The 22,856-nt window shown below is 48.2% G+C and overlaps 1 protein-coding gene across 1 annotated transcript; it reads right to left on the reverse strand.

Moving 5' to 3' along the window:
- Nucleotides 1-1,820: 1,820 nt before the first annotated feature.
- LOC143273267 (lysosomal alpha-mannosidase-like) lies at nucleotides 1,821-22,619 on the reverse strand. The gene is made up of 24 exons (XM_076571832.1): nucleotides 22,435-22,619; nucleotides 21,420-21,522; nucleotides 21,111-21,284; nucleotides 20,435-20,628; nucleotides 19,274-19,406; nucleotides 18,895-19,040; nucleotides 16,108-16,224; nucleotides 12,814-12,896; nucleotides 12,610-12,730; nucleotides 12,463-12,541; nucleotides 11,824-11,933; nucleotides 11,490-11,597; nucleotides 11,135-11,251; nucleotides 10,282-10,467; nucleotides 6,783-6,880; nucleotides 6,568-6,685; nucleotides 4,253-4,371; nucleotides 4,069-4,170; nucleotides 3,849-3,936; nucleotides 3,664-3,744; nucleotides 2,997-3,224; nucleotides 2,585-2,740; nucleotides 2,391-2,493; nucleotides 1,821-2,015 (listed from the first exon to the last, which is right to left on the reverse strand). Exons 1-24 carry the CDS (start codon nucleotides 22,591-22,593, stop codon nucleotides 1,906-1,908), a joined length of 3,033 nt encoding a protein of 1,010 aa, XP_076427947.1. The 5' UTR covers nucleotides 22,594-22,619; the 3' UTR covers nucleotides 1,821-1,905.
- Nucleotides 22,620-22,856: the final 237 nt, after the last annotated feature.

Below are 22,856 nucleotides of genomic sequence, written 5' to 3' on the forward strand. Positions count from 1 at the left end.
CCTGCTGCCAAACACAAATCAGGTGATGTCCCAGCTGCTGTCCCCATCCTACACATTTCCCTCACCCTGAAATAAGTGAGCTGTCTCACTGAAGCTGACTCCGTCATACTCACAAGCCACACAAAGCCCTGCATGACACCTCTGCTCCCTCTGTCCTTGCAGACTGGTGGACAATGGACCATGAGAAAAATAGAGACCCAACAATGGTTCATAATAGTAGCAAAATTACAGTTATGAAATAGCAATGAAAATAATTTTATGGTTGGGATCACAACATGAGGAACTGCATTAAAGGGTTGCAACATTAAAAAAAGTTGAGAACCACTGCTTTTTTTCTGCTGATTTTGTTTTTCAAGACAAGGTTTTTCTGTGTAGCCCTGGCTGACCTGAAACTTGCTCTATAGCCCAGGCTGGCCTAAAACTCAGAGATCACCTACCTCTCCCTCCCAAGTGCTGGGATTAAAGGCATGCATCTTTCCCACCTAACTAAATCATATATATATATATATATATTTTCATTCATTCATTCATTCTGTAATTTCTGTAAGTTCTGTTCCTCCAGAGAACACTGTATTGAGTTATACACCCTAATACAGTGATCCTACTCAACCTCCCTCATGTTGGAATTACAGGTGAGCTACAACACCAAGTCGTTATTTTTATTTATATATTTGTTTGCTTGAGAAAGAGAGGGTCTCACTAACCGTGACCTAGAACTAGAACCTCCTGCTTCAGTCTCCTAGGTACGGATCACACACCAGCTACAACATCTCTGTGCTAGTCCTTTGCATATATGTTGTGGTGTTAGCTTGGTGTTTTGTGGGACCCCTAACAGTGGGAGTGGGGTGTCTCTCACTCTTTCACCTGTCCTTGGGACCCTTTTCTTCCTACTGGGTTGCCTCACCCAGCCTTGATGTGAAGGTTGTGACTAGTCTTCTTGTAACTTGTCATGCCATGTGGATATGCCTGGGAGGCCTGCTCTTTTCTGAAGGAAAATGGAGGAATGGATTGGAGGAGAAGGGATGGGGATGGCATTAATAGCAGGAGTAGAAGGAGGGGAAACTATGGTTGGGATATATGGAAAATTTTTAATTAAAAAAGAAAATGCCTTTAAAAATTTTCTTCCCATTTCATGAGTGGGTGTGTGCACATGAGTAGGAGTGGAGATGACCATGGACAGCGAAGGCCAGAGGCACTGGGTCCCTCTACAGCTGGTGTTACGGTTGGTGAGCCACCTGATGTGGGTGCTGGAAGCTGACCTCAAATCCTCTGGAAGAACAGTCTGTGCTTTTAATCAGGGCCATTTCTCCAGCCCCAACATCTGCTTAACAGACAGCAGAACACACTAAAATCCCAGAGAGCACTAGGCTCTGCCTCAGAAGGATTAGCTAGGGGTTCCACAAGTTGAGAAGAGGAAGACTCTCATGGGGGAGGAGTGATGGCTGCCCTACCAGTGAGAAGCCTAAGACTGGCACCTGCTTCTGTCCCACCTCCTCCTCCAGAACCTTCCAGATTCCCTGCCTAGATCTGACCCAAAGGCCAGATTAGAAAGACCCAGGGTACAGCTGGTTTTCTGATGCTGTGTCCTGCACAGGTCTATCCTCAGTGCTTGTTGAGACAGCTGTGTGGGGGCCTGTGTGGACAAAGGATCGAGTGGGAGGAGAGGGAAAAAATGATGAGTGAGATAGGGAGAGAACATGCTGGTGTGGCGATTCCAATGGGGAGGGCCTGGGGTCAGGGCTGAGCGAGGGTCAGCTGACCTCCCTAGATCTGACACTCTACATCCCTCCTCAAAAATAATGCACAGTCACTGGGTGACCTGAGTCTTAGTAGAAGCCTTTTAATGGTGTTTGTGAGTGGTCACAGCAAGAGAAGGGGAGAGGTCTGCCCCTCCTTTTGGCAGGCCTAGCTGAATTCTTGCCATTGAACCCTGGCCACGAAGGTACGTATTTCCATAGGCTGCAGTGTGACTGAGGTAGGATCCAACTTGGAGGGAGCAGGGTAGGAGGTGGGACCTGTGATCAGCAGAAGAGAACTCAGGCCTGGACACAGCCATACACACCCACCTCTCACCTCTGCCCCAGGGCCTCACATCCGGACCTTTAAACCACTTCCCTATGCCTGAACACCCTCAAGATTCCCCAAATCCTCCAACTCCATAGTGTTCATATCCCAAAGGTGACAGACACCATCCTAGAATTAGACACTGATGGAGCTCAACACATCCTGGGGTTAAAATTCCATGCTCCAAACTCCAGGCGCATTGCTGGTTTGCTGAACTGCTCACTCTTAAGGCCCTGTCCTCAAGCTCTACATTGGCTCCTAGCCAACAACCCTCACACTCCACCCTCAGCTGCCAGCCCCAGGCAGGAATCCTGCCAGGTCTTCACCAGTATCTGTTATCCACTTCAGCCTGGAAGCCCTGGACAGGGGCTGGTTGGCTGCCAATGTGGTCTCCATCAGGTGGGTGATAATGAAGGCCTGGAACAGGTTCTGCAGGGAATAGATGGGCCCAGGTGAGCCCCCAAACCCAGTTTTTGCCCGTCTCTCTCTCATCCCATCTCCTCAGTTCAACCCTCCTCACCTGCAAGTTCAAGGTTACAGGGGAGCTCAGGTTGCCGCGTGAATCTTCTGTCACAGCGAACTGGTGCTCCAAGCGCAGCAGCACCATCTTTGGCCCCCAGCGGGCCAGTGTAAGCACATGTACCTGGGGAGGTAGGTCCTGGCGAAGTCCAGAGAACTGCAGAAAGAGGGGCTAAGGCTGAGGGCATTGGTCGGAGCCTGGCTGGCAATCAGCACTGACGTGCAGGAAACGAAGCTGAATGGGAAGGGGCATTGATGAGGCCGAACTCAATACTGAAGCACATTGCTCACAACAGGGAGGAGTTCACTCCTAAGGGGACAGACTTAAACTGAGGGTGAACTCAGTCCTGAAAAGAGGGGCTTAGAAGGCGTCATTCAGGATCTGCCTTTCTGCTCTTCTCGCTGTCCCTCACCTGCATCCTTGGCGCTGCCTGTGAGTAATAGGGACTGCCATCACCCTGAGCCAGCACCACCTGAGGGGCCAGGACCTCTTTCTCCACCAGCAGTCGGTGCCTTTCAGCTGCATCACTAACAGAACTCAAAAGCACAAGGTGGCGCCCTCTCACAATTTTCCCGGTCTCTGAGTCCATGAGGGGCTCTGCTAGTCCGCGCTCATCATCTGCCAAAAGCCTTCTGTGCACCTGTGAGGAGTGGCCAGGAAAGAGTGAGGAAATAGCAAGTGATCCCAATCAGAAACTGGGTACAGGCTTGCAGGAGTTCCAACAGAAACGAAAGACCAAGATCGGAGTCTGCTGGTAGGGCACCCCAGCAGAAGTGAGGCCCAACTAACAAGAGTCCAGGACAAAGAATGTAAGTGCTTAACAAGAGGATCATCACAGGACAAGTCAAGGCCTGAGCAGGAACTGGGTAAGAGGAGGGAAAGTGGAACTTAGAAATACAATTCCAAAGCCAGGCATGGTGATGCAGGCCTGTAATCCCAGCACAAGAAAGGGAGGAGAGGGAAGAGGATGGAACCAAGGCCACAGGCAGGACATGGGTACCAACAACAGCCTCCAAGCTTGGCTGGGTCTGGGTGGGCCTTATGGAGGAAACCCAGCTTGGATGGGGCTCCCCTCTCACCATGAGCTCCAGTGAGCCATCCTTCAGGCTGCTGCCCCCCTGGGAGCGGTCGGTCACCACGGTCAGCTGCATGTGCCCATCCTAGGTGTAAGGGTGACTGAACGTGTGGGTCGCTGGTGGGAGCCCACCCAGCCCCAGGTATCTGGGAGGTGCTTCCTAGTCTGAGGCAGTGGCAGGAAAGGTACCGAGATGTAGATTCGAGTGTTGACAGGATAGTAATTTCCAGCCACCGGTTCAGTTCGACTTAATCTCCAAGTGGGTCGATGATTACGCCTAGGAAAGGTGTAATATGGTCAGATTTGGAGTCCTGCTTCCTCTTCATCATCCCACCCTCATATCATCACCAAATCCCCATGGCCCTGAAATCCAGCACACCACAGACGCCCCCACCTCCCCCTTCCCCACCTCCTCTTCAGGATTTCCCTGCCGTTGCTGTCCGTGTAGAACTGTCCATTCGTTTTCATCGGGGTGTTAAAGCGGCTGATGACCTCCTTCCCCGAGTTATCTCTGTGCTCAATGGAAAAGGACCCTTGTGAGTCTCCTACACACCACTGTGTCTGCTCCCCACTCCAGAAAATATGCCACTTACCTCACTGGGATTGGTCCCACCGTCCACTCCAGCTCCAAGTGGCGCTGTCCTGGGTACAGGCGAACCACTTGAGAACACCAGGCTGAAAAATTCTGGTGTACCTCCTGCACCAAGGCTGTCTACAGGCACATTGGAGGGCTGGTGTGAGCCACGTTCAAATCACTAAGAATCCCCAAAAGGGATATCCCACTAACATCCATCTCACAGACTAACTCAGTATGATGTTCTCACTGCTTCTTTGGTTTTATTGTGTGGAAGATACATGAGGAGATCAAAGCATAACTTAAAGGAACTGGTTCTCCCTTTCCACCATGTGGGTTTCAGGGATTGAACACAGGTAGGCTTGGTGGAAAGCACCTTTACCCTCTGAACCTTCTCACCAGCTCCACCCTCCCACCCCCACTCCCCCACCTCTACCCCTTGCTGATGGAATCCAGAGCCTGACCATGGCCACCTCACCTCTTTTTTTTTCATTCTGACATAGTCTCAAGTACTTCAGGCTAACCTCAAACTCTGCAGGAGTCAAAACTGAAAACTGGCCCTGAACCCGATCCTGCTGCCTCTATCTCCCCAGTGCTGGAATTACAGATGTGTTACCATGCCCAACAGGCCACACAGCCCTTGACTGAATCCACATATACTTGCTATCCACTATTGCCCCATCTTCCCTCCTTAGAACAGGATTCCAGCTTTGCATGTCTAGTCGTCTTTGTGCTATCAGGACCTGTGTGGCCACAATCTGCCCCATGGAAAATGTTGATCAAGGTAGTACGAACAGTGAATGACCCTTTCCCTCTCTCTGGCTCAAATACAGACGTGTTGGCAGGAGCCTGAGTGTCTGTTTGGACCATGAGGGGAAGTTGAACATTAAAGAGGGACAAGAACCAGACAGAAGAAATGTTGGCAAATGTGAGACCTCCACCTCCCTGGATGTCCAGCCAGACATTCTGTAAGAAGAATGTTTCTATCGTTGTTGTTGTTGTTGTTTTGAGATAGGGCCTCACTATGCATACCAGGCTGACCTCAAACTCACAGAGATCCACCTACCTCTGCCTCTCAGTGCTGGGATCAAACGCATGTACCACCATGCATGGCCCAGAAGGAAAGAATCTTTTTTGTTTGTTTGTTTTTGAGACAGGGTTTCTCTGTGTATCCCTTGATATCATGGGCTCACTTTAGAGACCAGGCTGTCCTCGAATTTGAAGACCTGCCTGCCTCTGCCTCCCCAGCGCTGGGATTAAAGGTATGTGCCACCACCACCTGGCCTCTAAACCATATTTTAATATAGGTATGTAGACATTTGCTTAAAGGGGAATCACATCAAATATGAGCCTAAGAAGTCTGCATCTACTCCTTTCCCACCCCAGAAGGAAACATCAGAAAATCATTAGGGGCCACTTGAGACTCTCAAGAAAAATTAAGGGTGAATTATCAAATATATACCTACATACAAATGCTTTTGTTGCAAGCATGTTTTTGTTGCAAGTGTGTGTGTGTGTGTGTGTGTGTGTGTGTGTGTGTGTGTGTCTGTGTGTGTGTGTGTGTGTGTGTGTGTGTGTAGAGAGAGAGAGAGAAAGTCCCATTACATAGCCTAGCCTGGCCTTGAACCTGAGACCCTCCTGACTCAGCCGCCCTTGTGCTCTTATCACAGCCCCTCCCTGTCCATGGTGGTATGGAGCTAGAACTCAGGCCTTTACTCATATGCATGTAATCTAAACTAAATTCCAAGACATAAACTCACTTTATAGACCTTGGTGAACTCTAAGCAATTATATGTTGCCACCCCCTTCACCTCCAATTTCCAAAGTGAGGGATGGACGTGAACATGTTGACAGAGATCTTTATAGATGCAGGTTTTCTCCATCAGCAGTGAAGCCTGGGCCACTACTCCATATGTAAAGAAGTAAAGCCAGGCATCGTGACACACTTCTGCAATCCTAGCATGCCAGAGGCTGAGGCAAGATCAAGAGCTTTGAGGCCAGGCTGGGCTACACAGGAAAACCTTCCTTGGGGAGCAGAGAGATGGTTCAGCAGGTACAGATGCTTGCTTCCAAGCCAATGAACCACATTCTATTCTAGGGACCCATGTAGTAAACTCCCAGAAATTGTCCTCTAACCTCCAAACATGTGCACACAGAAACACACACACACACACACACACACACACACACACACACACACACACACACACACAAATATTTAAAAAAAATAAGATGAAATAGTTCCCACAACACCCTACATGTGGCACATCCTGTTCCCAGATTCCACATTCCCACCCCTACCCCCAAACCCACTCATAGTTTCTGGCTACAGACCTTCACCTGATGGATCCGAGCCCAGCGGCTTACAGGCAGTGGCTCAAGATGGCTGGGTCTGAAGATGTAGGCACCAGAGGCCTGAGCGCTCTTCTCATCACCAGTGCTGGCTTTGTACCTGGGACCAGAGAAAATGAGCATCAAGGAGGGGCCTCAGCTCTCACCCGCCCCAGCTCTGTGCACCAACCAGCCCTGACATAGCAGGCCTTCCTCACCAAAAGAAGCCTTGGCTCACAGGGAGTGAGATATTCTGTTCCATGTTTTCAATCTTCATCAACAACCCCGTTTCAGAGTCAAATGTAGCCCGGATGTACTGGGTGGGGAAATGGAGCACACATGTGAACAAGGTTCTCCTCGGCAGTGAAAGCTCCAGCCCTCCCTGGAATCACTTCCTTCATCTTGCCCACTGTTGTGCCTGATCCAATAAGCAAGCACTATTGTAGCCACTGCTCCCGTCAACTTTAACCTCTGGCCACTTCTCTACACACCATGGTCCTCTAGGACTAACTCAGCCCTTTGCAGAGACCCTCAATTCTATACTGATCCAGTCTGTACATCCCACAGCAGCAGAGCCAACTATTGTATTCGAAATTGACCCCAGTCCTCACCTCCAGAGCTTGACCAGTATATCATCTGACCCATGAGCCCAATGCCAGAACCCATAAGGCTTTCTTTCAGTGGCTCACAGAAATATTTCTATATTGTAATAGTGATCATAGCTCAGTTGGCAGAGTGCTTGCCCTGGGCACCATATACATGACAGTGCTACATGCCTATAATCCAGCACTCAGGAAGTGGAGGCGGAAGATTAGGAGTACAATGTTATTTTGAGCTATGTATCAAGTTCAAGGCCCGTCTGGGCTCTATGAAACCCTGTCCCCAAAAATTGAAGAATGTTTCCATTTCCTTTAAAATCTAAAGAAAAGTTGATAGTAACAATGAACATGTCATGAGACTTGCATGGACATTACTTATCTTCACAGAAGCATCATCATGACTTTTTGTGTGCTATGTCTGCCTGTGTACATGTTTGTGTGTATACATTCATGTGATGCATATGATGCATTCATATGAAGGCAAGGGGCTGAAGCTGGCTGGGTGTCAATGGTTCTCTACCATAATTTTTATTTTTTTAATCTTTTTCAATGATCTATTTATTTTTATTTTATATGCACTGTTGTGGGGGTGTCAGATCCCCTGGAACTGGAATTACAGACAGTTGTGAGCTGTCAGGTGGGTGCTGAGAACTGAACCCAGGACCTCTGGAAGAGCAGCTGGTGCTCTCAACCACTGAGCCATCTCTCCAGCCCCTTTTATTTTTGTTTGAACGAGGTTTTTCACTATGTGCCTCTGGCTAGCCTCAACTCACTACGTAGACTAGGCTGTTCACTTGGTTTTTTGAGACAGAGCTTCTCACTAAATCTGGAGTTCACAAACTCAACAACACTGGCTGGCCAGCAAGCCCCACCAATCCTAACTGTGCCCACAAAGTATCAGGACTACAGACACACAGAACCACATCAAGGTCCACACCATCCTGATACAACTTTTAGTATATTTTATGAAAGAAGGAGCCCACAAAGCAAATATGCCAGGTCTGGGGACAATCTGCTTTTCTTTATTCCACTTACCTGTGTTTTAGGTTTTTGGGGTTGGGGGGGTTGGGTTGGGTTTTTTTCTTTTGTTTGGTTGGTTGGTTTTGGTTTGGGGACAGGGTCTCACTATGTGGCTCTGGTTGTCCTGTAACTCACTCTGTAGACCAGATTGACCTTGAACTCACAGAGATCCACTGTGGATCCTGAGGATCCTGCCTCTGCCTCTCAAGTGCTAAGATTAAAGGCATTAACCACTACACCTGCCCAGGACATTTTTTTAAAGATTAATTATTATTATTTTAATTATGTATATAGGTGGGTATATGAACATGATTGCAGGTGCCTGCAAGGCCAGAGGAATTGTGTCCCCCTAGACCTGAAGTTACAGTAATTATGATTATTTTTTTAATTATGTGTATAGATGGGTGTGTGGACATGGTTGCAGGTGCCTACAAGGCCAGAGGCACTGTGTCCCCCTAGACCTGAAGTTACAGTAATTATGATTATTTTTTTAATTATGTGTATAGGTGGGTGTGTGGACATGGTTGCAGGTGCCTACAAGGCCAGAGGCACTGTGTCCCCCTAGACCTGAAATTACAGTAATTATGATTATTTTATTTAATTATGTGTATAGGTGGGTGTGTGGACATGGTTGCAGGTGCCTACAAGGCCAGAGGCACTGTGTCCCCCTAGACCTGAAGTTACAGTAATTATGATTATTTTTTTAATTATGTGTATAGATGGGTGTGTGGACATGACAGCAGGTGCCTACAAGGCCAGAGGCACTGTGTCCCCCTAGACCTGGACTTCCAGGCAGTTGGTTATGAGCTGCTAGACTTGGGTGCTGGGGACAACTTGGGTTCTCCGCAAGAACAGTGCACGCTCTTACCCTGGTGAACCATTGCTCCAGCTGTGCTGGGCAGTTTTATGTCACCCTGACAACAAGCTTGGGTCATCTGAGAAGGGGGAACCTCAACTGAGAAAATAACTCTATAAGATATAACAGCAAGCCTGTAGAACATTTTCTAAATTAGTGAATGATGGGACTAGGCCCAGCCCATGGTAGGTGGAGACACTTCTGGGCTTGCGGTCCTAGATGCTATAATAAAGCAAGCTGAGCAAGCCATGAGGAGCAAGCCAGTAAGCACCACTCCTCCATGGTGTCTGCATCAGCTCCTGCCTCCAGGGTTCCTGTCCTGACTTCCTTCACTGATGGACTGTTACCTGGAAGTGTAAGCAAAATAAACCCTTTCCTCCCAACTGGTTTTGAGCATGGTATTTCATCTCAGCAGTAAAGACTCTAAGATACTAGCTCTTCATTTATAACTGTTTCTGAGGTGCTGGGGATGGAGCCAGGGCTTCACAGATGCTAGGCAAGTGTCTGTCACTGAGGTACAGTCTGAGCCTTCAGCTGTCTCCTTATCAAAGAAGCCTTCCTGAAGCACGATCCTAATTAGTCTTATAATAAAAACCTGGAGTCACATATTGAGGGTGAAAGCTGAAATATCAGAGAAGCAGAGCAGCCAACCACCACAAACTTCTTACCTCTGCAAATCCTCAGACTGAATGGGGGCAAGATCCTGTCTCCACCCACCTTATATTCCTGTCTCCACCCCTCTAGTGCTGGGATTAAAAACTTGCACCACCGCTGCCTGGCTCTGTTTCTCTTTAGACTGATTCAACCTTGTGTAGCCCAGGGTGCCCTTGAACTCCTGATCTTCCTGCTTCCTCCTCCAGAGTGCTGGGATAAGTGTGTGCCATCACTGCCTGGCCCCTATGGTTAACTAGTGGCTAGCTCTGCCCTCTGATCTCCAGGCAAGCTTTATTTGTCAGAACACAAACAAAATATCACACATCACCTTCCATGTCCCCTGAACACCTACCTGCCATGGGCCCTGACATAGCTCTATTAATCTCATGGTTACACTAGGTTTGCACAACTGCTCCAGAAAGGAAAGTGAGGCCCAAAGGTCACTTTCCTCACTAAAGAACACACAATCAGGAGAGACTAGTGTAAACCAAGACTGACCCAGAACCCAAGGACCCAGAATCCAAGCAGTTTTTATAACTCTTGAAATTTGTCACAGAGGCAAGGAAGGAGATTCAAATAGAGTCTCACCTCATTTTCAATGGCCAAGACATAGGACCTGGGTTTCCTGGGGCTGGCCTGAAGGCTCTGGGCCTGGGGGTTATGGACAGTCACCTTGACCACAGAGTAGATGCTGAAGCCCAGGGCAGGCACTGAGGCTGAGAACACCAGCTCCCATCGGTACTTCTTAATGTAGGAACTGGGAAGCATCACCACCTTGAGTGAGAGAGGATGCTAGTCAAGAGTCAAGAAGACACTTCTAAAGCCAGTCATGGGTGCAAGCATCAACCTCAGAGGGTAAGGAATAGACAGAAGAAGAAGCCTAGGTGTGACAGGGAGAGGAAGAAGAGCATTTGCCTAGCACATTCTATACCTAGTTCACTGCAGAAGAATAGGAAGGAAAGGGAGAAGAGGAAGGAGGGAAGAGAGAAGGGGAGGAGGGTGGAGGTATATACAAAGAGAGACTAGGAGTCTGGGAGGAAATAGGAAGCAGAGAGAGACAGGAAGGGGCTGAGAGGTTCAGGAAAGGAGACCTCCTGGAGTGAAGAGGCTGTCCATAAACAGAAAATCTGCTGGGGAAACAGTGAGGTGACTCAAACCCTCAATCCTAACATCTAAGAGGTTAAGGCAGGAAGATCACAAGTTGGAGGCTAGCCTGGGCTATACAGTGAAAGCCTGTTGGAAGGAAGAAAGAGGAGGGGGTCAGAAAGGGAGGGCAAATTCCAAGGGGGATTTTTAGAAGGGCTGTCACTTGTGGGAGGGAGATGTTCCTCATATATTAAGACAGAGGTGAGAGACACAGAAGAGGAAGAAACTCACGGAGATATTACAAGATCTGGGGGAAATGCATTAGGAAGAGGGGGGGTTCATTGTGCAGGCTCACATTACTGGGCACAGTCTTTCCATTAGGGTCCTTCACAAAGAACATGCCTTCACTGACTGGCAGTCGGACCATCTGATGCACCTTCCGGCCCAGGGGGTTGTAAACAGTTACCTGGAACTATGGCAGGAAGGGCAGAGTCACAACAGGCCTCCGAACCCATCTAGCGGAGTATCTTCCCACACAGTCCTGGCCTTGCAGGACAAGCCATGCCCCTTGTGATGAACTATCCTGTCCCAGTTTCCCTGTCTCCAAAATGGCCCTCCAAACATAACTTATGCAACCGCTCCATCCCCTTCACTACAGGCTTCACCTTCTGGAGCTCCCTCTGTCCCACCTGCCTCCCAGCCCTACTCACTTGCTCCGAGTTCTGGCTGACTGGGCAGATGCTGATGTTGAGCTCGCGGCAGAATGAGAAGTTCTGTTTGTAGTAGCTGAGCCGCGCCAGAGCATTGCTCACCAAAACCTGGTGAGGATCACCAAAAGACCTGCACCCAAGGTCTGCACCCCAGGAAGCCTGGTCCTGCCCTTACCAAGACCCAGTCTCTCCTGCCTAGCCCCAGCCCCATTTCCTGTAAGCTCCACCCCTTCTCTCCCAAGCACGGCCCCCTCCTCCTCCCAAAACCCCACCTCTAAGAGTACTCTGGGGCCAGCCCATCACCCAGGTTCCTTCAAGGTCCTGCCCCTCACACCTCGCAGGGTCTCCAGCCTGCTGCCAGCTGCCGTGCATAGTCATTTACAACGTTCTGCCGTGCAGTACCAGTGACCGCATCGTGGTGCTGGAGCACAGCCATCGCCTCCTCTGCCAACAGAACATCAGTCAGATGCCATCTCCCACAGAAGTCAGCCCCACCACCAAGTACGCACACACAAAAGGTCGGGTGCAGGTGTACAGGGTTCTTAGGAGATTTAAGAATGGTCTGGAAGGCTGGAGTCATCGATGGCCCGCTGGCTAAGAGCACTGGCTGACCTTTCAAAGGACCGGGGTTTGACTCCCAATATCACATGTGTCTATATGTCTATAGAAGCTGTCTATGACTTCAGCTCTAGGGAATGCGACACTCCTTCTGGCCTCCAAGTCACCAGATATGCATGTGGTACACTAATACACATGCAGGAGAAACACATAAAAATAAATTTAAAAGAAAGAATCTCAAAGTCTAGAGATGTAGCTCAGCGCTCGGTGAAACAGTGCTGTCTGGCGTTCAAGAGGTCCAGGGTTCGATCCCCAGTACCACCAAATGTAAAGTGCCCTAGCGATGGTTTTGGTTTCTAGCTTCAACCCTTCTCTCTCACCCCATTCAATTCCACGGTCCACAGATGACACTCACTAAGGGGTACACTGTCTCCTGTGCCATAGGGTCCCACGTTGGCTGCGGGACCGGCCAGTGCCTCCAGCTGGTTGCACACCTGAGGAGAAAGGGCTATATTAGGCAGCAGCTTCTCTGGGCCTCCTGGATCCCCACATGCTCACTCACCTGCAGGAAGTTGTAGCTGAGGCGCTCATAGCGTTTGAGGGCCGGTCTGCTAGAAAAATAGCCCGTCCAGAACATGTGGGGGCCGTCAGCATAAGGAAAGAAGTCATCCTCCTTCACAGACCTGCACAAGGGCATTGAGAGCAGTCACAGCCCATGGAGCACGCCAACCCCACCCCAAGCTCCCCAGTCCCCTGCCCCAAATACCAGGTTAGATTGGCCTTGTTCAGCTCCCAGAGGTAACACGTAGGGGTGGAGTAGAGAACATGGACCTTGCTCCCCTCTGCCTGCTGCTGGGGGAAAGGCATGTGTGAGCCTCAGGTTCTGTACCTTCCCGGGGCCCACAGGCATCCAATAGGTTGAGTTCTCTACATTTTTTTTGTTGTTGTTGTTTGCGGGGCCTTTACCCACCAACCCCATAGCTCCCCAGAGTCTTCTTGAGTGAGAGCAGAGGGAAATATTAGATAGAAGGATTTAGATTGTGGAGATAAACAGGTAGAAAATAAAGGATAGACTTGAGAGGGCCTGGAACCTATTCCAATGGGCCCTGACTGTCTCTGCCCCAGGGTATTTATAGAGATACCAAGGGGTGGAGCAAAAGACACCCGCCCCCAGCACAGCCAAGTGCAGACCATCTCAGACACCTGCACTCAGGCCCGTGGTCCTAAACATCCTCTATGCGGTCCTGCTGGGTAAAGCCACCAGGAACCTGAAAATGAGCTCCCACAGTTGTTGTTCTTTTTATTTCTTTATTTAATGTTTATATGTTGTGACTGCATGTGTGTTCAGATGCCACCTGCATGCCTGGTGCCCTTGAAAGTCTGAAGTTCCTGTGACTGGAATTGCAGATGGCTGTGAGCCACCATATGGGTCCTCTGGAAGGGCAGCCAATGCTCTTAGCCTCTGAGCCATCTCTCCAGCCCCTAAACACCTTTCTGAGTACAAAACAGTAGTCAAATGTGGGCTTATGTCTTGGCCAAGACCAAACACTGTCCATCATTCTTAAAAGATTTCAGGGATAATCCTATAATTTTACACAATTTTTCTCTTTTTCATTTGTTTTGTTTGAGGCAATCTCCCCATGTTATCCAGCTGCCCTGGCTGACCTTGAATTTTTTAGTTCAAGTGACCCTCCTGCCTCAGCCTCCCTGGTAGCTGGGACAACAACCATGGACAGCTGCACCTAGCTGGTTTACAAAACTTTTTAAATAATTCCAACAGGGAGAGGCTGGGCATGTGTAGCTCAGTTGGTACGGTGCTTGCCTAGCTCCTACAAAGCCAAGTTTAACACCCAGGACACCTGTAACCCTAACCCTCCAGAGGGACAGGCCTAGCAAAAGTTCAAAGTCATTCTCAGCTACACAGCAAGCAGAGGCCAGCCTGGGCTGCAGGAGATCCTGTCTCAAAAACAATTAATTAATTAATTAATTATGGAAAAATTAAGTATGCCATTATAGAGTAAAAATTATTTTTTTAGCATTGTCAGACTACCAAAAGACAGATCCACTTGTCTCTGCTCCCAAGTGCTAAGAAGAAAAGCATATGCCACCATGCCTGACTATAAAATGATATATATTTTTTTTAATTTTAAGGAAATTGGAATTTCTGTCAGCAGACCTTAAACTAGAGATTACCTGGGACACCCAGAATAATCACAAGGGTCTTTAAAACTGGAAGAGGGAGATGGAGTGTGAAGCCCTTGCCAAGCATATATGAAACTCATACATGAATCCAACAGAACAAGAGGAGGACGAATAGGATGAAGAGGATGAAGAGGAAGAGGAGGAAGAGGAGGAAGAGGAGGAGGAGGTGGTGGTGGTGGTGGGACTTTAACTCCAGCACTCAAGGGTACAGGCAGGTGGATCTCTGTGACTTCAAGACCAACCAGGGATATACAGTGAGACTTTTTTTCTGTCTCTTGACAGAGAAGAAGAAGTGGCTCAGTGGTTAAGGCCACCAGCTGCTGTTCCAGAGAACCCAAATCCAATTCCCAACAGCACATGGCAGCTTACAATTATCTGGAACTCCAGTTCAGGGAATCCAATGGCCTCTTCTGGCCTCTGTACCAGACATGTACAAGGGACACAGATACATATGCACACAACATACCATACACATAAAATAACTAAACTTTCTTAAAAGAAGAAACAGGAGGAATGGGAAAAGGACCATGTAGAAGAGAAGCGGGCTGGGGTGGACAGGAAGAGGAGAAAAGAAAAACTAGGAACAGAGAAGCAGAAATAACAAGGCTGATCATGGTGGCATGCACCTTTAATCCCAGCACTTGACAGGTAGAGGCAGGAAGATTAGTTCAAGGTTATCCTCAGCTATACAATTAGTTTGAGGCCCAACCAAATCTACAGGAAAGTTTGTCTCAAAAAACCTAAAGTGGCTGTGAAATGACTCAGCAGGTAAGAACGCCTGCATATAAGTGTGATGGCCCGAGTTCAATCTGCAGACCTCACAGACAAAACTAGGAAGAGCCACCTATGAGCCTGTACTCCAGCACTAGAGGGGCCAGATACAAGTACAGTGCAGGTTGGCTGACTGCCAGCCTGGCTCCAGGTTCAATTCCCAGGGGATGAGACAGAGACCAATAAAGCAGGACACTAAACATCTTCCCCTGGCTTCCAAGAACAAACATGGTCATGTGCACCTGCACACAATTTTAGAAAACTAAAACTAGGGAGCTGGAGAGATTGCCCAGTGGTTAAGAGCACTTCCAGAGGACTTGGGTTCAATTCCCAGCACCCACATGGCAGCTCACAACTATCTGTAACTCAAGTTCCAGTGGATCAGACTCCCTCACAAAGACATGCAGGTCAAAAATCAATGCATGTACATTTTTTAAAAATTTTAAAAAAAGAAGAAAACTAAAACTATGTTGGGCGTGGTAGTGCACGCCTTTAGTCCCAGCACTCAAGAGCCAGATGCAGGCAGATAACTATGAGTTTGAGGCCGGCCTGGTCTACAGAGTGAGTTCCAGTACAGCCAGGGCTACGCTGAAAAACTTGTCTCAAAGAAAAAGAAAAAGGAAAACTAAAACTAAAATAACTTTTTCTATTTTAGTTTTGTGTATGATTTTGTTTCTGAAACAGGGTCTCGTGTGTGTGTGTGTGTGTGTGTGTGTGTGTGTGTGTGTGTGTGTGTATGTGTGTGTGTGTGTATATGTGTGTGTGTATGTGTGTATGTGTGTGTGTATGTATGTGTGTGTGTGTGTGTGTATGTGTGTGTGTATGTGTGTGTATGTGTGTGTGTATATGTGTGTGTGTATGTATGTGTTTGTTTGTGTGTGTGTGTGTGTGTGTGTGTGTGTGTGTGTGTGTGTGTGTTTGTGTGTGTGTGTGTCCCAGGCTGGCCTCCAACTCAAAGCAACCCTCAGTTCTAGTACTGGAGTGTACCCCTATGCCTGGCTCTTTTTCCTTTATCACTTGACAATTTCAGGCATTTGACTGCAGTGAAAGAAAGCTGATTAACACACACACACAGAGGCACACTGACCTGCTCATTGACCAGGCGGATAAGCTTGTCCATGTTCTTGAACCACATGTTGGCATCCTCATAATGGAAGTCTGAACCCATGGTCATCACAGTGTGGTTGGTTCGGTAATACTGTTGCTATAGATGAGAAAGCAATCCTCAGGCCAGAGTGTCCTGGACTGTCCCTATACCTAAGTGTGCAAAAGAAAACCTGGGGTCTCAGGGGTGCAGTTCAATGTGAAAGTACTAGAAGAACATGCTCAAGACCCCAGGTTGGATCCCCAGTACCAAAACAAAACAAAACCCACACTCCAGAATACATGGGGACTGTGGCATGTAGAAGCAGAGGGAAACACAAAAATAACCAGTGAGGGGCTGGGGATGTGGCTCAGTCTGTAGAGTGTTTGACTAGAGTGTTTAATCTCCAGCACTGCAGAAATCAGACATGGTGGTGCACATCTATGTTCTCAGCACTCAGGAAATGTGGCAGGAGGATCAGAAGCTCAAAGCCATCCTCACCTACACAGCAAGTTCAAGGCCAGCTTGGGCTATAGGAGACTGTATCTGAAAATAACAACAAAAACAGCCAGTAGTTGCTGAGGGACTCTAGGGTCCACTACTCAGATGAGGCTACAGGGCACTGAGCCATACTCTCTCATGCATCCTCCTCCTTCTCCTTCTTCATATATTGAGAGCTGCTGGTAGCAAAAGACCATGGGAGTATACAGCAGGTGACAAGTAGTGTTCAGAAGGTCAACCTATCACAACCAAGGGTTCTGTTGGAGGAAATCATCACACACTGTGTTATGGAATTACTGCCTTTTGAATGAATTGGCTGTTTCTTGTTGTAAACTTATTGTACAATAACATCTATGATATCTCCCCATTTACCATGCATCTCCATGTAATGTGTACATGTAATCTCATGATTGCATCTCAATCTTATGAGCACACATAATTGTGGATAGTCTAGAAAATGGTTTCTTATTTAACTGTACAATTTTTATGATTAGGGACATACTAAATACGCTTCATAACTAGGTCTATTGTTCCATGTGGACTGTAGACACTTAAAGGTCTTGTTCTCCATGCTTAGCCATTGACAATGCAAAGTTGGCCAGACACAGTGTCCTCGTAGAACTTTCACAGGGTGGAATTGCAAGTGCCTGACCTTGTTAGATCAAAACCCTTCAGAAGAATTGTAGTCAACCAGAAGTGATAGTGCAGGTGTCTGGCCTTGGTATATCTTAGTCCTTCAAGAGATCAATAGCACCTGTGTTACCCTAAGCTTCCTCCACCGGCACCTCCCCACTCTGATTCAAAAAACAATTAACACTTTGTATTTATTTCTACACCAGTTTTTAATGCAAGATTTTAGGTTCAGTGAACTAATTATGTATAGGTCCTGAGATTCAGGTGACTAACAAAAAAAGGCTGTTAACTTACTAGTCATGTCCAGATATTATTAATCACATATTCTTTGCCTTTTCCTTAAATCTCTTGTTGGTTTAATTTCTTCCCTGGTAACACTGTGGCTCTCCCTTTAAGAGATAGCCAGAACTTTACAACCCACAGCTGCTGTCAGTCACCAATTAAGCTGACCAAGTCTTTGCCAAGTGTGACTCTTATCAGAATACTTGTCCCTGAGAGTTTGCACTGTAGTTTTTACTAACAAGTTGTTAATAAATGGGTATGTATGTATGTATGCATGCATGCATGCTTGGGGAAGAACAAAGGAAGAAGAACTAAGATAGAACAATGAGAGAACAGCAGAAGAAGGGACAGAGAGGAGCTAAGTATGAGAACAGCAAAGAGACAGAATTGATTTACAGTAATAAAGTAAATGGACTAAAGAGCTCCGTGTGCTTAGATTCATTTGAGATCCCACAGATTAGCATCCTAGCTGCTTGTAGCGTCTGTTATGGACCCTGGTAGAAGTCTCCTCAAGAAAAGCACCTGCAGAGAATTCGTTATTTATGTTTATTTAAGGAGGGAGGGGACACATGCAATGGTGTGCATGTTACAGCACCAGCTTGGAGACTGAAGGACAATGGACAGGAGTCACTTCCACCAAGTGGATTCTGGAAATGAACTCGGGGTCAAGCTTGGCAGCAAGCACCTTTATCCACTGAGCCATCTCACTGGTCCACTTCTTTGGTTCATTTACTTGTTTTGTTTGGAGACAGGGTCTCCCCGTGTAGTCCTAGGCTTCGAGCTCACAGAGATCTGACTGCCTCTGCCTACCCCCAGTACTGGATTAAGGTGTGCACCACCACAGCTGGCCCACAGCTGGTTTTCTTTTTTAAATAAGGTGTGTGTGTGTGTGTGTGTGTGTGTGTGTGTGTGTGTGTTTACACATGTTTGTGAGGGATGCATTTGCCTCCACCCACCTGCACAAATCAGAAGAGAGTGTCAGATGTCCCCCTACCATTCTCCATCTACTCCTTTGAGGCAGAGTCTCTCCCTGAACCTGGAACTTGCATTTTCTTTGCTAGGCTGAAATTCAGAAGCCCCAGTGATCCTTCTGTCTCTACACCCCTTGAAGCTGGGGCTCCAAACAACTCCCATACAGGAATTTGCAGTCAGGATGACTGGCTTATAATGTGGGTGCTGGGATCTGAACTCTGGTCCTCATAATTGAGCAGCAAGTGCTCTTAAGTACTGAGCTATCTCGCCAGCTCCTTGTGTATCCTTCTAATGAAGAATAAATCCCAAAGGGAACTCCCTTGAAGGCATTCTCCTGACTTTGGGAAAGGTTAGGTGCCTGTGCCTGCATGCTATGACCCATGGTCTAGATATCTGTGTTACCTGTAAAGAGGCCAGCTGCAGGAAGTAACTGACCCAAGTATCTGCATTGTACTGAGGACTTCGGAGATCCTCCATTATGGGAGAGTTGCCACATAGCACATCCCAGCACAGGTTCTCCGGAGGATCGTAAGTATGGGGGAGCACACCTGTAAACCAAATTGGACTCAGTACCCAGATCTGCCCTGGGGTCAGAGCCTGCCATGTCCCACCCAGAATAGAGTTCTGAATTAGAAATGGCTAGTACAAAAAGAACACACAGAGCCCAGTTCAAAAAAAAATCAATAAAAATTCTAGGGTAATCACAGCTTATCACAAAATCACACCTGGACCCTTCTAGCTTGAGGTCTTGTGTGACTTCCCTACCCTCCCACCTCCTCACCAGTAAAGAGGTCAGCAATTGGGGGCTTCAAGCTGGCACTGGCCCTCCACACCTCCTCCATCTTCAGTTCCTTCTTCCGAAGAAGTTTATCTTGATAGTCAATGCGCCCAAGGAAGAAGCCATCAAAACCCATCTGGAGTGCAGAAGAAGGGATGGAGTGAATGAGTGCAGTCCTTCTTGCCCTGTTGGGAAAGAGCACAGAGGAAGTGTTCAACTAAAACTAGGTTTTGCCAGGGCTGGAAAGATGACTCAGTGGTTAAGAGTTCTATCTGCTCTTCCAGAAGACCAGGGTTCAATACCCAGCATCTATATGGCGGCTCACAACCATCCATTACTCCAGTTCCAGGAGATCCTACAACCCTACAACCCTCCTCTGTAGACACTGCACATGCATGGTGCACAGACATACATGCAGGCAAAACACTCGTGTGTGTGTGTGTGTGTGTGTGTGTGTGTATGTGTGTGTGTGTATGTGTGTGTGTGTATAAAATTATACATGGCATGTCAAAACACCCATATATATTAAATAATAAAACTAATTATTTAAATTAATAAAGCTAGATTTTCTTTGAGACAGGGTCTCAGTCTGAGACCATGCTGACCTCAAGCTCACTGTCCTCCTGTACCAGCCCCCAAGTGCTGATATTACGGGCATGGGTCCCACAAAGCTTGGATGTGTACTTCTAAGCTTGAGAAGGGTCAGCAAAGAAGAGGCAGCTTTAAAGACAACCCCCCTCCCACCTCCCTGGTTATGTCAAAGCAAAAAGGAGGCTTTTCCATTCTGCAGTCTGAGGTGGGGATAGGTCAGCACAGACATGAAGCTGGTTTTAAAGCAGGGTAGCGACACTGGCCATGTTCAGTGGTAGCCTCAACCCTAGCAGGCTGGTGGAGTCCAAATTCTAATACAGCCGGGTCAAGGGAAGGGACCAAACCAGCTGGAGAGAGAGAGGCAAAGCAGTTTAAACCTGTGGTGCCCTAGGACACAGACCAGGGCTTGAACTCAACTCACAGGAGTCAAATTCACCCAAGAGGTGGGGTCTCTGCAAGCCAGGTGGGGTCTAGTTCCCAAAATTGCTAGAGAAGGGCAGGGTTTGAGCAGCTAAACGAACAGTTGGAGTTAAGCTAAGGGGCAGGTCCAAAAGAAAATAGGGTGTCTGGCACCTGGGCAAACAGAGAGGCCTGTTCTCGAGAGTGGCCGAAAGGGTCAATATGCCAGGCTACACGTGGACGGCCATTGCTACCGAACGTGTCTTGCAGGAAGCGTAGCCCAAGTGTCATCTGGTCCACAATAGCACCATAGTGGGTGGCTCCCTCATCATTCATCACCCAGCCACCGTTGACAAACTCCAGACGCCCTGTGCAAGGAATGCAAGGGGAAAGAGTATCTGTTAGGAACAGGGCCATCATGGGCAAGGCTAGGAAAACAGACCACACTGTTACTGAAGCTGGAGAGGAGGGGAGTTTCCAAGCCAGTATGCTTAGATCTGCATGACTGGCTTCCTGGGAAGCCACTGTAGATGGGGCCTTGTGAGACACAGGTCTCCACATGAAGAGAGATTCTAAGCAGGTAGATCTATAGGTACAGTGTGAACACACTGTGATATGACAAAAATCCCAGAGATGCCTGGTTGCCCAGGCCTTTCATTCCAGCATTAGGGAGGCAGGAGAATTTCTACAAGTTCAAGGCCAGCCTCATGGTCACATCAAGTTGCAGGCCAGGAAGGGCTATGTAATAAGACACTGTCCCAATAAATAATAGTAATATATAAATAAATGAATAATCTCAGGGATCAAGCTGGACTGAGCATCCTCCTTTCACTTCTTGGGGTATGCTCACCCTGGCGCACCAGATTCCGTACGATATCCCGTTTTGCATTTGTCTGCTGCTTCCACCAACGGGAAAAGAAAGCCATCTCCACGTAGATGAAGCGTCGGGTGGGATCCTCCCGTAGAGAGGAGATTACCGAGTCTAGAATGTTCTGAACAGACGCATGCTGAATATCATTTAGGACTGTGGACATGAAGGTCAGGCAGTGAGGGACCACTAGGAGACATACCTTGATACAAGAGTCCAGATGACTCATTATTCTCATGCCAATGTCCAGGTCCCTGCAAAACTTAGAAGGACCCCCCACTCTCTACTCACTGCCATAATAGTACTGGTCCACTGTCTTCAGCCAGCCCACATCATCATGTGTATGAGGCAACAGGTGCACGTTGAGCATGCCTGGCTTCACCGTGGGACATGTCTGCACAGAAACCCCAGAACATACACATTCCCTGTCAGTACCGAGAGTTGAGAAGCCAGCAGGTTGGGGGCTCTGGGGTAGACTCGTTGCCTAGCATGTTCAAGACCGTAGGCTTGACGGCCACCATTACAAAGCAGGCAGGGAGGTGGTACAAGCACGAGTCTTGAGTCTGGAGTGACAGAGAGGTCAAAGAACATAATCTGTCCCAGGCTGCCTCGGGGAGGACACACAGAGTATTGTGCTCATAGACACAGTTCTCACTTTGCACAAACCCCATAGAGCAGACTTCATAAAGTAACAACTTTAGTAGTAGCTGGGGAGAGTAAGCATTCCAGACATCAGGCAACCAGCCTGAGATGTGGGGCAATATTAGCTCTAGTTGACAGACTGGGACACCACACCGAGGCATGGTGCAGAGAGGTGACTTGAACCCAGAGCCAGGAAGCTGAGAGGCCAAACTGGGACCCCAGGCAACTTGAAGGGAGATGAAGCTGGGGATGAGCGGCCCAGCTCACATAACTCAGAATTTGCAAGGCAGGCTTTCCAGCAGAGCTGCCCCAAGCAGGGCTTTGGGGAATGCACTGTCGCCAAAAAGCGAGTCCATGCAAGTGGAACCATAGCAAGCACAACCTGTGCAAAGCTTAGAGCCCTGTCTCAAGTGACTGCTCATCCGTCACCGATTAACCACATTTAAGTGCATGCAAAGTCCTAGCACGCCAGCTGGAGTCACAGGAAGTGGATACAATCACACACAGCCCTGTTCTCAGACACACGCCAGGCCTTTCCAGAGACCCAATGCATGCACTTAGACCACACCATCAGATCAGCAGCAGTCACCTATAGATCAGTGCCACCCACACCTCTGCTTCAACTCTAGCCCAAGTACATTTCCGCTCTCAGGCCCCAGCTCACCTCGTAGCCTGCGGCCCAAGCGCCAGGTGTGACCAATAACAACCAAAAGAGAAAGGAAATAGGCAGGACAGGCGAACTGAGGGTGCAGGAGCCCATCCAGAGCCACCCAGCACTCCCGCCACCAGCATAGACACCAGAGGCAAATAGTAGGATGCCCATAGTTCAGGTAACTGCTTCTGCAGAGGTTTCCCCAGCCTAAGTACCCTCAAACGCCCCGCCCCCAGAACATGAGCCAGCCAATCAGTGCGGAAGGGGGCGGGGCCTCGGCCATCTACAAACTGAGGCTGTGGAGTTTTGTACTGAGGAATTGGAGCCCAGGGAAGGCCTGGGTCTGTCCCACCCCTATTCCACTCAGGGCTCTTTTGGCTGAGGACTTTAGCTGTAAGGCTTCGCTAATGAGTGTGAGCAAAGGATTCAACTTT

The sequence above is a fragment of the Peromyscus maniculatus genome, chromosome 5 (assembly GCF_049852395.1).
Source record: "Peromyscus maniculatus bairdii isolate BWxNUB_F1_BW_parent chromosome 5, HU_Pman_BW_mat_3.1, whole genome shotgun sequence".
Taxonomy (NCBI): Eukaryota; Metazoa; Chordata; class Mammalia; order Rodentia; family Cricetidae; genus Peromyscus; species Peromyscus maniculatus.

What these genes read in the sequence shown, in the direction of transcription:
- LOC143273267 (XM_076571832.1), bottom strand. Translation starts at nt 22,593, where the DNA reads ATGGGCATCCTACTATTTGCCTCTGGTGTCTATGCTGGTGGCGGGAGT. An exon ending in TCTTGGCCATTGAAAATGAG is followed by an intron (nt 6,881 to 10,281) that starts GTGAGACTCTAT and finishes TTCCCCACCCAG; the next exon opens with TACATCCGGGCTACATTTGA. An exon ending in GAAGTGGATAACAGATACTG is followed by an intron (nt 2,016 to 2,390) that starts GTGAAGACCTGG and finishes TGCTGATCACAG; the next exon opens with GTCCCACCTCCTACCCTGCT.